Genomic DNA, 18,824 nt, shown 5'->3' on the forward strand with positions numbered 1-18,824 from the left:
GGGGGTTTTATATGAAAGGGATTCTTATCTTATTGCTTCCAAAAACAACATTGTTTTGTTAATTCTTTTAAAAAAATGCATTTTTTTGTGAAAGTTGTTATAGTGTTTTGAGTCTAGTCAACTCATACCTTGACACTAGCCAATGTTTTATTAGCATGAATAATTTGCAACCATGGTTTTGACATCAATATACATCACTGATTTGTTTTGTTTTGTGTCTATGGGTATTTGAAATGATACCTACTACACTCAAATGTTGTATATCAGGTCTGGTCTCCAATCACTTCCCTTTTGGTATTCGTAGTCCTTAGGTACCCGAGCCTATCCTTTGTTAAAGAAAAATGACCTGTTGCTTCTAATTTGTTGGTCCATAACTCATCACCTTTCATGCTGGGTAGTTTGCTTAAAAGCACGTGTGAAATGATTTAGCTTTTATATGATGATTTTCCACCTCTTTTTGGGACAAAAAATGGTGTAGAACATAGTAGATCTGGCATAAAATGGTTGTACATCATAAATCTTTGATTGTTCTTTCTAATCAATGATCCTGAAATACATTCGTTTTGTATTTTTTAATTTATTTGAAAGATCTGCGATTTTACTAATCTACTTTTCAGTTATTCATATTTAGTAGTGCACCTCAAAATATATGGATGACATTAAGTTCATGGATGGAAAACATAGTTTTGCCATAGGCAAAACTCCCATGTGTCAAAATTTCAGCTTTTTAGTTAGTTTGACATTATTATATATGATATATTGCTATTGTTTATTTTATAATATCTGTGTAATTATTTATATGTTGTGGTTGAATTATGTCTACCTGTTTATTTTCCATTTGCAGGGTTGTGCAAAGATTGGAACTTTCAAAGTCTAAAGCTTCAGTTTTGACATCGGTTAGCTGCTACATTTGCTGAAATGCTAATGTTTTACTTTATTGTTAGTTTTTATATTTATTTGTTTACCTTAAATTAGCTTATCCTATCTTAATTTTCTTTTGTCAATATTTGTAGAGATGAGATACTAAATTACAGTCCATCTGTTTATCATATAGGGAGTTACAACAATTGGCAACTCATTCATTTTTCTCGGTAGTCGTTTGGGTGATAGTATGCTTGTGCAATTTACTTGTGGGATGGGAACATCAGTGCCGAAGGAAGAGGTGCGTATAATACCCTTTTTTGTTCCACTTTTACATATTTGTTGGAGACTTGGGGTGCTAGAATCTTTAACCTGATGTTTTACTTCTACTTTGGAAACTTGCTTGTGAACCTGTGGGGCTGTAGGCATCTTCCCCCTTGCTATTGCTACCGCATAAACCAACCCTTTTTTTCTTTTCAATTTGTTAATATTTTAATTTTAGATGCCCCCCCCCCCCAATAAGTAGCTGGGAACTGATTTAGGATACCGACAAGCTTCCATGAGCTATACATGCAAGAGTAGAAGGTCAAATTAATTTGCCAATGAAAAATGACAAATACAAAGTGCTTCATCAATGTGTTCCTTGAAGATCAAGAACTTAGGGTGGAGAAACATTAGATATGTTAGGGCCGTGATACCAAAAATTCACTGTCTTGTATGAACTTTTGAAAAGGGTTAATTCACCTAGTGTTATGAATCTGAAAATTAGAACCTCTTGGATGATGTTGTGATGTTTTTGTGTGTGTGCGTGTGTGTGTTTGTTACTCATGTTACACTGTGTTTCAAGTGCATGAATATCTGGGCGTGGTGCGTTTTTCTTATCTCAGTGATTCTAATGTTTCTTCCATTCTTGGTTCCATAATGTATTGTAATGCCATTTATTTAATTAGTCTATCCTACCTTTTCTATGTAACATAAATATGGGATGATAATGTTTGTTCTTGTCTTTTTTTTTTTTCAAACAGGTTGGAGATATTGAAGGAGATGTCCCCTCAGCAAAGCGATTGCGCATGGCATCCTCTGATGCCTTGCAAGATATCGTTAGTGGTGAGGAGCTTTCTTTATATAGTTCAGCTCCAAATACATCAGAATTAGCACAGGTTTAGTATCTCAGTGGTCATTGGAGTTTCTCTTTGGCTTTCAGTAGTTCCGTAGTTTGCTCCTTTCCTTTTGGCATCACTTGCACCTCAAGTTTGGGTTCTGGCGTTTGGACCTTTTTAAAACTAAAAATAAAAATTGGTTTGAGTGTGGAGGCAGTATTTCGATCCCAGGTCTGTGGTATTAACGCACACAGACTTTACCACCTCACACCTTCAGCCTTGGGGTATTTTTGGTTATTTGCAGGAGTTGGGACACTATTTAACTTAATCATTGACTATTGGATAACATACTGTGCATTTGCTGTTCAGTTCCTTATGGGTCCAATCCCTAATTCCTGAGTTCCGTAACAATGACAGGACCCCCTTTTTTTTTCTCCATGTCGACACATTTCATTTCATACATGTGGCACATTTGGCTTGTCTGGTAACCTTTATTTTAATTTATAAAGTCATTAAAATATAAAATTTCCTATATTTCTATCCGTGTTTCATTTCAATTTCTGATTCAAGTGTCACTGAATATTATGTTATAATACGTGCATGTCTTTATTTCGGGTCTCTTGAAAGCATTTTATCAAACACCTTGTATCTGTTTTGGGCACCGATAAGCATACCCTTGACATTGCTAAATAGTTCCTGGATATCAATTACAGCTATGTTAGAAATTCCAATAACTCTGTGTGACTGGTGCTTTATGTGGTGTACAAGAAATGGTAAAATATACTGCCTTACGTCCTTGGCTGATTGTTTTCATCGACTTCATATACTAGTTGCTATTGCTTGGTTTTGTCTCGAATTGATATATATTCTTAGGATTTACAGGTAATGATTAAGATCAGTGCTTCTTAATTCATCTTGTAAATAAATTCTTGAAGTTGGATATTTAAATTTTTTTTCATGTAGTTAACGGTTTTAATCATGCTCTCATCATGCTATTAATTTATCATGTTTTAGTGATGCTCTCATTGTATTATGCAGAAGACCTTCTCATTTGCAGTGAGGGATTCATTGATTAATATTGGTCCTCTGAAGGACTTCTCTTATGGCTTGCGGATCAATGCTGATCCAAATGCAACAGGAATTGCAAAGCAAAGCAACTATGAACTGGTTGGTACATCGAGTTCTTATACGATTATACTGATTAAAAAACATTTCTTATACGATTATTTTTTAGATGTTGCATGAACAACATGTTATCACGCTTCAACTTCCCCATCTTTTTATTTTCTGATTAATTTTTCAATATTGATTAGGTTTTGCTAAAATTATGAAAGAAACTTTATCCAGTGAGTGTTTCGAACTTTAGATGTACTAGAGTTTGCCCGTGCCTACGGCACGGGGATCCTCTTTGGGGTTAAGAGGGTAAAAGAGGAAAAATAATAAAGTGGAGGAGTATTATTAAAAAAATCTTTGTGGTTAAGGAGGTGAAAGATGAAAGAAAGGGGGAGAAGAGGAAAGACAATAAACTTGGAGGGGTAATATTGGAAAAGGGTAGAAGAAGAAAGGGAATAAAGTTAAGGGTTTTTTTGGAAAGGAAAAGAAGAGAGAAGCTAAAACATTTCCTCGAGATACGTTTATGGGTATAAATCTTGAGACAAAGTAAGGGGGACCCACCGTTGTGTTTTTATTATATAGATGTTACTCAAAAGTTTTCCCAAGGAAGACCTAAAATCCAAGAATGGAGCATTGTTCCTGTGCTATTGGTGTTAGTTAAGCACCAAAATCCTCATATTACAGATGGATAAATATTATGGTTGTTTATTGATTCTCAGGTGTGCTGTTCTGGCCATGGGAAAAATGGCGCTCTTTGTGTTCTTCAACAGTCAATTCGCCCTGAACTCATCACTGAGGTTTGTCCAGAGTTCCTTATGAGGTTAAATTTGTATATTCAGTCACAAATATCATGCGTATTGATATCAATTTTTTTTTTTTGCTTGCTGCTAAGCTGTGAGTATTCCTTATTTCTTTCAATTGTGGAAGAAAAACACCATGGGATGGTTAATCTTTGTAAATGAATAGTAGAATAAAATACACCCTTTACAGTCTCAAGCATTGTATTTGGGTATCTTTCTTCAAATAATTGGGATAGTTCTTTCATGAAGATGATGATAAATGAGTTTTATGCTTATAACTAAAATTCTTTACTGCTAAAATAGATATACAGTTGAAAAAAATGCCCCTAACCAGGCAACAATTAAATCCACAAAGTGAGGTAGGACTACTTAAAAGACTTGGACTCCTGCGTGCTTATAAGTTTGTGTCTGTATGTGGATTTTTTGTTGGGACTCACCATAATGATTATCAGAGTTAATTTGAGGAAGTTATAAATATGTACTGTACTATATTCATAGTATTAAGTTTCAACTTAATTTCATGAAATATACTGAAATATTTCTATTTCCACAAGGTTTGACATGAAATTCAACCGACAGTTTTTTTTGAACATATTTCAGTGGTAAAAGTCTACTGAAATACATTTTCAACAACATTATTCTAACATATTGATAAAAATTGTAAAATAATAGTATATATTTTTTTTCTTAGAAAGGACTTGTAAACTATACATAATATTCATCGCATAGTGTTAAAATTTGATATTTTCACGTAATAAATGGCAAAATACAGATAATATTCATTCATTAGTAGAAAGGAATTATGATTAGTTTGGTAGCTATATATCTTCTTATTTTGATGTATTCTAAGCCTTTGGCACATTCATGTAGGCATTCACATACAATCATCCATGCTGTAATTAATTATGTATATTAATAATTTATTGTACATATTCAAAAATTAAAAATTATATATTTATTACAAGAATTTAATACCTAACAGTTTGTTCATCTAAGAAAATGTTTTATTTACTAAGGTATTTATCGTTTATGTGATCTTATTCCTCTCATTTCCATGTAGATTATAATTATTTTTGGACATCAGACTCTTAAAAATTATAATTATGTTTATATTATATCTCGAATACTTATGACAACATTTGGCAGAGCACTATTGATCTTCATTTCCACTTACGGTTGTTTATTGTTGTGATGAATTATGAGTGTATTTTCATGTATACTTTATCATTTTCTATAGTTTCAAAGGAATTTTCTTCAATATTTCCATGACAATTATATTAATTTCCATACTGGTTGAAATTATTTTCTCGAAATATTTTCATTTTGAGACGAACTGAAATTGAAAATAATACCTTGCTTACATTATAGAAACATACAAATTTTGTGGAATATAATTCTTTATTTAGAAGGGGTTTGACCTGTTCCACTTCTTGCCAAGGATTCCCTGAAATCATTCTCAATTCGTGTGCAATAAAGGTTAGAGTTAACTCTAGCAAGGTCCCAAAGAAAATGTTTTCAATTATCACGATTCTTCCACTAATACAGACATCCAATGCACCCTTCACAAATGACGTAATCCAACATCCTGTTCCCTCACATGCCACTTTTTTATTTTTTCCTATTTTCCTTTGCTATAGGTCATTAATCCAAGGTAACTAGTAGGGAGTCGATACGCTCCCCACATGCTTTTCATCAGTTTTTACAATCTTTGCTGCGTTGGTTGCATATTTTTATAATGCGATCTTCATATCTCAGTATTTTGATCATCTCTAGATTGTTAATATTCATGCATCATTGAAAGGAGGTGGAGGCTCCATATATGCTTTATGCAAAGTTATATGCATGCACTTCATATTCAGCAGCAGTGAAATGTTCAATTGCATATATTGAACAGGTCGAGTTACCTGGTTGCAAAGGCATTTGGACTGTATACCACAAGAGTGCACGTGGTCACAATGCCGACTCTTCAAAAATGGTATCACTGGATGACGAGTATCATGCATTTTTGATTATAAGCTTGGAGTCACGAACAATGGTAACGCTCTCTCTTTCTCTCTCTCTCTCTATACACACACACACACACAAACATGCTTGCGTGCAATTGTTTTCCCTCTTTTGTCTAACACATTTTTTTGTTCTTAGCAAAAACTACGTTATTTTAGGCAAAAAGCAATACCGTGGTTTTGGTGTGTCAGCGGGTCGTACCTAGAACCGGTTTTGGTTTAGTTTCTTACCAGTTGTTCCGGTTCTAAAATAAGTGGAACCGGAACTTCCAAGAACCGTGGGTACCAATTGGTTCCGGTTATGAAGGACTGGATGAGGCAAAAAATACATCAAGTTATAGTAGAATTCTATGTTCTTACATGGTAGTCTTTTTCCATCATAAAATATGAGAAATACTTTCTATGAATCATTGCAAAGTTTTTTCCTTTCAAGAACAAAACCTACTATCTTCAAAAACATCAATAATATAATTACAATAAGGGCAGTACACAAGTTTTACATATAAAAAAAAAAATCATAATTACAGTTTATTCTAGTAAAGATACGAGTTAATATTTTTTTTCAAAAACTAAAATTTATCTTCCATTTTTAGCTTAAATACATAGATTACATGGAAACTTGAAGAAATTTATGTAATTTAAAAAAGGTAGGGGAAGCCTTCAACCATCTACAATATAAAAGGAAAATGGAAAAATAAATTGGTTCTGTGTTCTGCCTATAATACCGTGAAAAGAGAAATAGAATTTGGTTTTGTCTACCTGTCAGCAAGCTGGTCCTCAAACTTCAATACTGGGGTGTACACTTATCTAAAATTTAACTTTCTTTAATGAAATGTCGATGTCCCTGTATATTTTTTGTTCTATCATACTGCACTGGATTGCCGGCAATGCTAATAGGAGCTTTGTTATTTCCATACAAATTCATGGGACCCTGAACAAGAAATCCCAGTTCCTTAAGAGCATTCTCAACCTTGCAAACTCACATACACCATGAACCATTGATCCAAACTCAGTTTTTGTGCTGGATTTTTAAACAACTGATTGCTTCTTAATTCGCCATGTCACTGGATTACCCCAAACAAATGAAAAATATTGAGGTAGTTTGCCTATCTATAATAAAATATGCTTCCACTCTTTGGGTGTAAAATTTAATATTACGTAAAATCTGATTCACAATTTCTAAATGAGTAGTCTTTGGAGTATGCATATATTACGTCACTAAACTCATTGCATAGGCTACGGAAGATCTCCTTTTTTGATCTAGCCATCTCAATGTTCAGAAAATACTTCAAGATCCCCTTTAGAAGGTTGAGAACATACTTCCTCTGAGAGATAAAGATCTTTTTTTTTATAAAAATCTAGCCACCTCAATGCCAAGAAAATACTTCCAAGATCTTGATTTCAAACTCCTTTGCAAGCTAGTGCTTTAGCCATTTCATCTTTTCCTGGTCGCTCCTAGTCATCCTATGTCACCTACATACACAATGAGGACAATAAGTTTTTGGTGAATAGCATGCAATCAGTTTGAGTCTGGTTATACCCTTATTTTTTCATTGCTCTTCTGAACTTGTCAAACTAAGCCCATTGGAATGTTTCAACGCACAAAGGGTGTTCTTCAATTTACACAGTATCCTCTTATAAATCCTTTCCTCTTAAGTTACAATAAAAAGACATTATTCACATCAAACTGTTGAAGAGCCCAATTCTCATTGGCTGCAACTTGCATGAGATAAGGAACTCAAATGGAGCTAACATCTCTTGATAATCCACTTTGTATGTCGCTTATACCCCTTGCATTCGAGGATGTCACCTTTTTTTTTTTTTACCTTAATATTTTTCGGTGTAACCTTTTAGCTCTCAATCTGCAGGTGATTGACATTAATATGTGTTTCTTTGGTCTTTGGAAGCTGACCTTTGTCCATATTGTTTAGGTGCTTGAGACAGCTGATCTTCTGGGAGAGGTTACAGAAAGTGTTGACTACTACGTTCAAGGAAGTACAATTGCTGCGGGAAATTTGTTTGGAAGGTGAATGTGTTTCTGATCTTTCGTCCGGTTCCATCCTCATATACAAATCTGATTTATTCTTGAATCTGATTTATAGGTAATCTGTTAGTGAAAAGTTATGGTTGTTTCTATTTGGAGTCCACCTCATCATATCAAACACGAGCCACTGTTCTGTTGTCAAATCCCTATACGTCAGATCTTGTTACGTGAGAAATTTAGACCATTATTTATGTATTATTATTGTTTATACTTTACTGGTTTTTCAATCAATTAAAAACATTTTATGAACCATTTAACTTATAATGCATTGCTGTTTCAGAGTCCATGAAACTTTTATCTCGACCTGTGTCTTCAATCTATCATTGGAGATGTTCCGCTCACTTTGAGCTTTAGGTTGTATTGATGTAACATGTGTACTTTAACTCTTCCTGTTAAGTGACCTTTCCCTGCTTTGAATTTGATTGTTTTTGATTCAGAAGGTTCCATTAAACCGCCAAAGGTTGAGGGAAGTGTGAGTGATAATTCTAGCAAGCAACACCTCAAAAGTTGTTGAAATATTCAACCTTGTAAAAGTGTGTTTTTTTTAATCAAATTCTAAGTGGGTTTTTCACTATAGTTTCTGAATTAAAATACTTTTCTTGTTTTATTTGGGGTTTAATCTTTTCAATGCCCTCAAGCATTGCATGGCAGTTGTATAACAAAAATATTATACATAGGATTTTTGCCGCATTGAACATGTGTTGACACAAGACACACCTTGACACATCCTTACATTTAAGGTCTTGTCACCCTTTATTTTACTGAATTTCTATGCAAAATGACTTCTGAAAGAGAGTTTGGTGGAATCCAGATTCCATATACTAATTTATAACCATGAGTTGATAGTAGAAACATAGGTCTCTTGAGTTATGATATATAGAAATGTTTTCTTCTTTTACTTCATATATTTTTTTACTAGTATTTGAATAGAATCAGAGTTAAATATAGTTAAAATATTATATCATAATACATGTTTATGGATGTGTAGGCATTTTGGGCCTACTCAAAGGCATTGTACCAAACACAGATGTATGTGTCTGTTTTCATGGTGTGCATAGCTTGTTAGCATTCCTATAATTTTACATGTGTGGGGGTTTTCTGGACTTGAACACATGTTTTCTCCAGGCGGCGAGTTATCCAGGTTTTTGCACGTGGAGCTCGTGTTCTTGATGGCTCTTATATGACTCAAGATTTAAGCTTTGGAGCACCAAATTCTGAACCAACTTCAGCCCCTGATAGTTCGACTGTGTCATCTGTTTCTATAGCTGATCCCTATGTGTTATTAAGAATGACTGATGGAAGTATCCAGCTTCTTGTTGGAGGTATTATGTGACTTTATAACTTTATTTTTTTTGATATATCTTGTTGGAGGTATTATGTGACTATAATTTGTACATGTTTTGGTTCCTCCTCCTAGCTGGTGTTGACATACATGTTTTACTTCTTGCTCCAGTTGCTTAAATATTTGAAACTTTAAAATCAATTTTTTTTTTTTTTTGATATTCTTTTTGTTACATTCATTTTATCTTAGATAACATTTATCATGAGTGGGTCCTAAATTCTACAGTTTCATTGTGCAAATGAGATTTTCTGATAACATACAAAGTATTGATCCCATATTTTTCACTCATAACGCTATACACTGAAATAGGGATGTGAAGGTTGCATGTGCCTTTTATTTTTATTCCCCCTCTCTCTCTCGTGCACCCAAAGGAACTAACCAGAAGAAATGATGAATAACCAGGAAATCATTCAGATTTCTGTTAATAAATCAAGAAAAAGTGCATATATATTTCTTTTCCTGATTTTTTAAGGCTTGAAAATATGCCTTTAGTCTCCACCAAATTTAAAAATCATTATGGTTCCTGTGAAGCTGAACTCTCTGAAATGATGCAAACCATGTCAAAAAAAAGAAAGAAAACAATTAAAAAAAAGAAAGAAAAAGCACCTCTAAATCACCACCCATATTTTGCTGCATACCTGTTTAACGAGTTGGACACATCAACAGGCTACTTTTGTGCTCTTATAAGTTATAAACAGGACACTCATTTTCTTTACTCAAATAAAGGCTTCATAATTCAAAAGTGCAACCTCATAATTTCTTTTCCAATTAAGTTTTTTTTTTTCCAATACAGGAGTAAGATTGATCTTTCTGTTGCTCGACTCTTTGTACTACAACATTGAGGTCTTAAATTTTTTTCCCTCTCTTCCCAGCTTACCCACCAAGACACAGTAGTTGCTTCAAATGACAGGCTAAATAACTGATGTAGCGTATTGAGTTTTTTGAAGAAAATTCACTTGTTAGGGAATAAATCTAATGTTTGCCACATAATTTATGTGCTGCACACACTTACATGAAAGCTACAGTTATATGAGGGAAATAAACAATATTATCGTTATCTTTGTTCGATTTAGCTTCTATGCACCTTTGTCATGCTGGTTTCTTGGTGTTCTGTTTTGCAGATCCTTCCACTTGCACTGTCTCTATTAGTATTCCTCCAGCATTTGAAAGCTCAAAAGATTCAATAGCGGCATGTACACTTTATCATGATAAAGGACCCGAACCATGGCTTCGAAAGACAAGTACAGACGCTTGGCTTTCTACTGGCATGGGTGAAGCCATTGATGGAGCAGATGGTGCACTACATGACCAGGGTGATATATACTGTGTGGTTTGCTATGAAAGTGGTACCCTTGAAATTTTTGAGGTGCCTAGTTTCAAATGTGTTTTCTCTGTGGAGAAATTTATTTCTGGAACCACCCATCTTGTTGATACTTTTATCCGTGAAACATCCAAAGATTCTCAGAATTCTAAAAATGAAGTAGTGGCTGGACAAGTCAAGAAAGAAACTGCACAGAACATGAAGATCGTGGAGCTGGCCATGCAAAGGTGGGCAGGCGAGCATACCCGCCCGTATCTTTTCGGCATGTTGACTGATGGGACAATGCTTTGTTACCATGCTTACTTATATGAAGGTCAGGAAAGTACGACCAAAATTGAGGAATCAGTTTCGGGACAGAATACTGTTGATCTCAGCAGTATAAGTACTTCTAGGCTGAGAAATTTAAGATTTGTTCGTGTTCCATTGGAAACATATACGAGGGAAGAAACATCAGCTGTAAGTCCTTGCCAAAGAATGACCGTGTTCAAGAATGTTGGAGGTTATCAAGGTTTATTCCTTTCTGGGTCAAGACCAGCTTGGTTTATGGTATGCAGGGAACGACTTCGAGTCCACCCACAGGTGAGAAAACTAGTCTTCTTTTTTGTTTTTGTTTGGTGTTAGTGTCAAACTAGCCTGTTGTTGAGAATGAGATGCTAAGTAACTTGCATTTGAGTTCTCTCTATATTTATCATTGCCCATAAATAACTTGCATTTGTTGATTTTAAGGAGGATAATTCTTTACGTGCTGTATGACGAGCTTGATGTTCATGAGCTTAAGGATCCTTTTACTTGTTATAGCAGTTGCACACGCTTTGTTTTTGGCACTGCAGTTATCATATAAAAGAGATTAACAATATACTGATAAGTTTCATAAGAAGGTAGAATTTTTTTAAAAGTACTTGATTCATTTGATAGGTGAACAAATCTTTGTATTTATGTTATTTAATCTAGAAGAGCTTATTATTTAACTATGGGTAAGGGGAACAGCATATGCATATAAGTTGCAATCTCTGACATGAATCGGTAAAAAAAATTGTCGAAGATGTGAGGCATCCACCTTTTTAGAGCCGTAGTGGATGAACCATATGCCTGTGAGCTTTGACCCCTTATTAAAGGAATGGAGTGTTTTGGGGAAGCCTCACTTGAGGTTCAAAGGCTTTTTTAAAGCAGTGGATTTCATACCACCTAAATAAAATCAGAAGAGCTCACAATTTGTTGATCTTCCTTGTTTTGGATGAATGCACAATAAAGTTGCTTCTCTCAAATTTTGGCCTAGTGGTGGATGATTATTGGAAATAACCTTTTGTGCGACATAAAATTATATTTATATAATGGTAACAAAGTTACTTCTTTTTGTAATTTCCACTTTTTCTCAGAAAACAGTGGTGGTAGGCTTCCTTAGCTAACCTAACTTTGTTTGCTTGTCCAAACTCTTTAAGTTGCTGGACGTCTTGTTTTCTTGTTAAATTTTTTGAGCAATGCTTTGTGAGCCAAAAAATAAAAATAAATTCTCTCTTTTTCGCAGCTTTGTGATGGCTCTATTGTGGCCTTTGCTGTTCTTCACAATGTAAATTGCAATCATGGACTTATATATGTCACTTCCGAGGTAAATTGTTATATTTTCTTTGTCCGCTCCATGCTTTTGAAAAAGAAAAGACATGTATCGATTAGTTTCTCATTCTTTAGTGTGCTATGGTTTTTTTAGGGTTTCCTCAAAATTTGCCAACTGCCATCAGTATTAAGTTATGATAACTATTGGCCAGTTCAAAAGGTGGGTTGGTTGCTCTTCATTTGATTTATCTTGGACACCCCGCCCTTCACAAGATGACAGCCTTGACATCAATTTACTCAGTATTTATATTTATTTGTCAGATTCCTTTGAAGGGCACTCCACATCAAGTCACATACTTTGCCGAGAAGAATTTATATCCACTTATTGTTTCAGTTCCTGTGAGTGGATTCTGTTCCTCTATTAAATCACTTCTAGATGGCATCACCACTATTATCTACCACAGCTTATGTTTAAGACCTCTTCAACCATAGCTATTTGTTCAAGTAAAGATGAAGCCTGCTAAATTTCACTAAAACTGCGGAATGTTAGAAAAAATAAAAATAAAAATAAAACAGGAAGTAAAGTGGAGGATGGTGTTGAGTGTAAAAAAGTAGGATTTTAAACATGTTTAGCTAACTCAATATTTTACTGGGTTGAGGTGACTGCCTCGGACTCAAGTTGAGAGTCTTGTCTAACTTGAAGCTGGTTAGCTAAAGCCATTGAAAACTCTGTCAATACTTGAGTTCTTTTTAAGGAAATCCCTGTAGGTGGCGACAACTCCCAATCATTACCATATTTGTCTTGTTTACTTTTTTTTGGTTTAGGTTTTAAGATTTTGGAGTCTTTTTTCTTGATGTTTGTCTAAGTAGGATTTTTCAATCATCAACCACCTAAAGAAAAATATATGAAAATTTTCAGTTAGTTTTATAGGTGGATCCTTAAATTGGATTGTTATTTTTAAGGAGGAATATTAACATTTTGGTGATAAAGTTATGGACCAAGATTTGATGGGATTTAAAGTAAATCTAGGGTTGGGATTTATATGATTTTAGGGTTCTTAATTGTTTAATATGAAAATGTATTAAAGAAAAGAACTCATGGTAACCAAGGGCTTACATTATAAATAATTGCCTCTAAATACCTTTCACTGATGGTTTGGTTGCCAACTTGGTACTTTTCGACTGTATGCATGTACAAACCTTCAAGCCTTACATCTTTAATATTTTCTACAATGCTAGCAACTCTTCATGGTGTTTTCTTTATTCCTTTTACATTGTGTTTGAAGATCATCTTTATTTTCTTGTGCTGTTGTTACTTGAAGAATTTTCTAATTCTATTAGTTGACTTCTTCGTTGGGGGTTGTAATGGTGATTGGATAGCAAAATTGATCACATTGAACAGTTGCGAAGAGGTTGATTTTTTGATCCTTACACTAGTTTAGGGGTTGCTAAGGGGGACTTTATGTATTACCAGCATATGGCCAAGGTACATTGTGGACACGACATTACATTATGTCTGACACAGGTACGCATCCATTCTCAAGTGCCCGGGTAACATTTGAGCCAATAATTAGCCAACTACCGTACATATGTAATTTGGAAATTATCTTCCCCAAAGCTTTGTATTTGGTTTAATTAAATTGAAATTGTTTGTTATCAAAAGAGAATGTTGATTGACCATAAAGCAGCTTAGTCTCTGCTTATGAGTAACTGTCGACCTTATATTGTGACAAATTTCCTTCTCAATTAAATAATGTCCGACTTTCCTCCCAACATTGTTAGTTGTGAAAGGCCTAAGCTATATAATAATTGTATGATTTGGTTTATAGATCATATTCTGGTGTTGCAATTCAATTATCATACCTTTTCTGCAGGTTGTTAGGCCATTGAATCAAGTTCTTTCATCTCTGGTTGATCAAGATGCTGGCCACCAGGTTGAGCATGATAACTTTAGTCCTGATGAACTTCACAAGACCTACACTGTTGATGAATACGAGGTCCGGATTTTGGAACCAGAAAAATCTGGTGCCCCCTGGCAAACAAGGGCTACAATTCCAATGCAAAATTCTGAAAATGCGCTAACTGTGCGAATGGTCACATTGTTTGTAAGTTTGCTCGGTTATCTTACACATTTATATTGGGTTTCATATCTTGGTTCATTTTCTTAGGATTAGATACTCCATTAGCAAGACTAGAACAATTTGGGCATACCAATTAATTCTTTTCTGTTTTATTTTAGAATATTATTTAATTCTTTTCCCATGGATCGACTCAGAATACTACCTCAAAGGAGAATGAAACGCTTTTGGCCATTGGGACAGCTTATGTGCAAGGAGAGGATGTAGCTGCTAGAGGACGTGTGCTTCTGTTTTCTGTTGGAAGAAATACTGATAATTCTCAAAATTTGGTATTGATCAGTAGATCTCGTCACTATCAAAATGCTTGGTATTTTTCGTGGACCATGTTATCATCATTAGTTTTTTTCCCAGGTTTCCGAGGTCTACTCCAAAGAATTGAAAGGTGCTATCTCTGCTTTGGCCTCACTTCAAGGTCATTTGTTGATAGCATCTGGCCCTAAAGTCATCTTACACAAATGGACTGGTGCTGAGTTGACTGGTGTTGCATTTTACGATACCCCCCCTCTCTATGTTGTGAGCTTGAATATTGTATGTATCTCTTCCATAACCTCTATTGCGAAAGAAAAATTGCGGTTTTCTTATTTATTTTTTAATCATGATTTGCCCATATACCCATATCAACATGATATTACATGGGCTTGATTATTGGACCTGTGCCAGATATGTTTCTGTTGAATATTTCATATTAAAATCAGTTGAAAGTGTAAAAAATAAAAGTGGGAGAGACTTTGAATATTGTAGATGATTTACAATTAAAAGTTACTGACACATTAAAATGTAAACTTGTTTCACTGGTTCCCTAAAATTTTGGATTCTAGCAAGTCCTTCACCATGCTCGATTTCTATTGCTTCTCCAGAGAAAGATATCTGTGGGTATCACCATTAGTCCTGCAGCTACTCTGTTGGCTATTGTTCTAAATATCCTTTGTTAGCTTGTTAAATTTTTAACATACAGTTTGTTTTAGGTCATATTTTTCTGTCATTGTTCACCATTTCAAATACATTACTTCGAGTATTTTTTTGGCGCTTTGGTTGCATGGTACTTTCAATACCTTGTCAGACTTCAAGGCCAGTCTCTAGCTGGGTCACACTTTGCCTTGAACCGATTTTTGTTTCTATGCTGTTTGCGTTATAGAATGGGATTGTTTATTTTTTTTCTCTATCGTAAAGAGAAAGTGGAAGAAATTGGGGTAAAAAAGCACACAAGATGTAGATAGCAAGGATCATCAACATGGACATGGTGGCAACAATGAGGTTGAGGAAGGTAGTGAATTAGTGATAATTAGGCTTTAATCACAGTAACTCTGTGTTCATCTTTGTTGCCTCCATGTCCTCAACCTCTTTGATGAGGACAGTAAAGATGCTTTGGCAGCATCGTACTTAGTGGTTTCAGGTGGTGTTTCTTTAATTCAGTCGTGGATTGATCAAAATCACTGATTCAATCATTTCCGACTCTATGTTTCTTGATAAATTCCTTTGCTGTTGTAGGTTGCAAAGAGAGCTTTTAATCTTTGAGACATTTATATTTTATATACTGGTTATGCAAGATTATTTGGTAATTAGATGCATATGTTCTTTATTCTGTTGAGATGTGGATAAGTATACCCATATGTCCATGTTTAATTATTATCACAGGTCAAAAATTTCATTCTGGTCGGTGATATTCACAAAAGCATATATTTCCTTAGTTGGAAGGAACAAGGGGCTCAATTGAGCTTATTGGCCAAAGATTTCGGCAATCTTGACTGTTTCAGCACTGAGTTTTTGATTGATGGATCTACACTCAGTCTCATAGTCTCAGATGAGCAAAAAAATGTTCAGGTGAGCACCTGCTTCTATATTAATATCTTCAATTGGTATTTTGGTGGAACCCACACTTGTGGTATACCTTTGTATGATATCGCACTTGCCCGTTTTAGATAAAGTAAAGTTCTGGGAAGCTTCATCCAAGAAAAATAGTTGATCTTTGACAATTCAACCAAACCTTTATTTGTAGGATTTTATAATCACAAATGTTGTTTTACTTTTTTCAGATTCTTTTATGCTTTCCAAATATTTCATAACCTATTAATTGTAACTAACACATTTATTGTATAATAATTAAGATTATGGTTGTAACATATAATATAAGTAAAAGAAATATCTGTAAAATATAGTATTGTATAGGTATGTTTATCTAATCTTACAAGTTTACGAGGCTTGAAAGACTCAGCGTGCTATGGTTGTAACATATAATATAAGTAAATGAAATATCTGTAAAATATAGTATTGTATAGGTATATTTATCTAATCTTACAAGTTTACTAGGCTTGAAAGACTCTGCGTGCTATCCCGTGCAAAGTGACACCATATTGCCTACTGTCACCTCACTTTTACTAAAGTGGTCATTATACTTGGCTGTTAGAGCATCTACAATGGAAAATACATGAATTATGTATTATTTATAGTACTTTTAGATATGTGATGTCTCTTGTAGACTGCTTTACACCTCAATTCATTTGGGAATTTGAATGAAGAATCAGAGCAAAAAGTACTTTGTCAAAAAATATATTTTTTACCTTAATTCCACACTAGCAATAGAATGTGCATTTGTTACGCAGGGAGAGAAAACACCAATTTAAATGTTTTTCTATGTTGTTGATAAGATAGTCTTGATATTCCAGAATATTTCAACATATTGTATATGTCATACAGATCTTCTATTATGCACCAAAGATGTCAGAGAGTTGGAAAGGGCAGAAGCTTCTCTCTAGAGCCGAGTTTCACGTAGGTGCCCATGTGACAAAGTTCTTGCGGTTGCAAATGCTCCCTACTTCCTCTGATCGAACCGGTGCTACTCCAGGCTCTGACAAAACCAACCGTTTTGCCCTATTATTTGGTACCTTGGATGGGAGTGTTGGCTGTATTGCACCCCTTGATGAGCTCACCTTCCGTCGGCTTCAGACCCTTCAGAAAAAGCTGGTAGACTCGGTCCCCCATATGGCTGGGCTAAATCCCAGAGCTTTTCGGATGTTCCGTTCAAATGGAAAGGCCCATCGGCCTGGCCCTGACAATATGATAGACTGTGAGCTGCTCTACCAGTAAGTCTACCTTAAACATGTCTAAAAATTATACTTGGTTCTATGACTTGCGGTGCATAGAAACTTTTCACTCGTAAGGCCCCAATTATATCTTTATTAATATACGATAAATGGCTTGTCCCAGTCTTGTACACCAAACATCACTGTTGTGCTTTAGTCCTAATGTATTTATTTTGAAAATGTTTTTTTTTTTTTCAATTTTTTTATTCAAATTTAAATGTCACTTGCTGCAACTTCAGTTGATGGCGTGCATCAGTACAAGTCCCGGCCTAAGTTTTGGAAATTTCTCACATCTCATCCAGGATATGAGAATTCTTTTATGCACATTCAAGTAACATTTCATCCTTAATGATTGTTCATACTAAAATTGCATTGCATATATTATGTCTTGGTTTGAATTACTTTAAAACCCTTAGCTTTCAAAGTCGTTCTCCATTGTTCTATTTTCAAAGTTATTCACTTAAATGGAGATGCTCATCTGTAAAACCTCACCATTTATTGGCTTGTTGATATTAACATTTTTTTTTTCTGGCTGTGATTGGTATTCATAGTTATGAAATGCTGCCATTGGAGGATCAGCTGGAGATGGCTCACCAGATTGGGACAACTCGTACGCAGATCTTGACCAACTTGAATGACTTATCTCTGGGAACAAGCTTCTTGTGAAAGTACCCTAATACTGGTGTCTCATAGGCCTCGTAACGTTTCAAAACCATCTAGCACCAATTTGTGCCAGAAGTTAGATACTTCCAGCGTAGTTTATCGAGATTTGTGTTTGAGCTAGATGGTGATATCTCACATAGTTCGTCCAAAGAAGGCGTAATGGTGGTTGTCAGGTGGTAGTGGCTGGCTTTTACCACTATATAGATCGCTTCATTCTAACATTCCACATGCCATAATGTCCATATAGGTGTATTATTGATGGGACTGCTACCATGATACTGGGTTGCTCATTGGTGATTTTTTTATGTAAGCTGTTATGCACCAATGGTGTTTGAACCTGCAAGTGCCCATCTGATTGACCTTGGTCTTGATCATGGTCCTGACTCCTGTGAGAGGTGCGCAGCAAGCGATGTATAATGTGACTGTATCTTAATTAGTTTTAGGAGAAATGCCAGATATATTTATTTGCTGCTTTTCTTTCCTTTCTTAGGTGTTATGGTAACTGTTTAAATTTTTTTTTTTTTTTTTTGAGGTGGTGGGGGGTGGTTGGTTGGTAATTAAATGAAAATAGATTTTGTTTGTTAGATTACTTCAAACTATATGATTTTATTAATGAAGCTAAGGTATGATTAAAAGATACTAATGATTTAGGGCTGTAATATTACCACACGTTACATTAATGGCTGCACGGCTTCCAATATTTTTAAAGTTTATGTCGCATACCATTCATTGAAGGATAAGATGAGTTTTGAGGTACATTGAAGAAGATAGGTTTTTTGAAAGGTTGAAGAGCCAGGTTAAAAGAAAT

At 34.8% G+C, this 18,824-nt stretch overlaps 1 protein-coding gene across 2 annotated transcripts in view; it reads left to right on the forward strand.

The window, feature by feature from the left end:
- CPSF160 (cleavage and polyadenylation specificity factor 160) overlaps nt 1–18,498 on the forward strand; it is a 28,286-nt gene extending 9,788 nt beyond the window's left edge. Inside the window, exons 9-26 of one of the 2 annotated variants that reach the window (XM_086417626.1) lie at nt 845–896; nt 1,055–1,162; nt 1,887–2,021; nt 3,000–3,128; nt 3,794–3,871; nt 5,769–5,909; nt 7,809–7,903; nt 9,047–9,243; nt 10,385–11,163; nt 12,110–12,190; nt 12,290–12,355; nt 12,457–12,534; nt 14,010–14,240; nt 14,411–14,542; nt 14,625–14,801; nt 15,909–16,094; nt 16,968–17,353; nt 17,905–18,498. In XM_086417626.1, coding sequence (XP_086273752.1) covers nt 845–896; nt 1,055–1,162; nt 1,887–2,021; nt 3,000–3,128; nt 3,794–3,871; nt 5,769–5,909; nt 7,809–7,903; nt 9,047–9,243; nt 10,385–11,163; nt 12,110–12,190; nt 12,290–12,355; nt 12,457–12,534; nt 14,010–14,240; nt 14,411–14,542; nt 14,625–14,801; nt 15,909–16,094; nt 16,968–17,353; nt 17,905–18,019 — 3,166 coding nt within the window. In that variant the 3' untranslated portion in view covers nt 18,020–18,498. The remainder of the gene's footprint in view (nt 1–844; nt 897–1,054; nt 1,163–1,886; nt 2,022–2,999; nt 3,129–3,793; nt 3,872–5,768; nt 5,910–7,808; nt 7,904–9,046; nt 9,244–10,384; nt 11,164–12,109; nt 12,191–12,289; nt 12,356–12,456; nt 12,535–14,009; nt 14,241–14,410; nt 14,543–14,624; nt 14,802–15,908; nt 16,095–16,967; nt 17,354–17,904) is intronic. The other variant, XM_086417627.1, reaches the window with a different exon arrangement.
- The last annotated feature ends 326 nt before the right edge of the window (nt 18,499–18,824 follow it).

The sequence above is a fragment of the Akebia trifoliata genome, chromosome 12 (assembly GCF_017979445.1).
Source record: "Akebia trifoliata isolate Shusen 1 chromosome 12, ASM1797944v1, whole genome shotgun sequence".
Lineage (NCBI taxonomy): Eukaryota > Viridiplantae > Streptophyta > Magnoliopsida > Ranunculales > Lardizabalaceae > Akebia > Akebia trifoliata.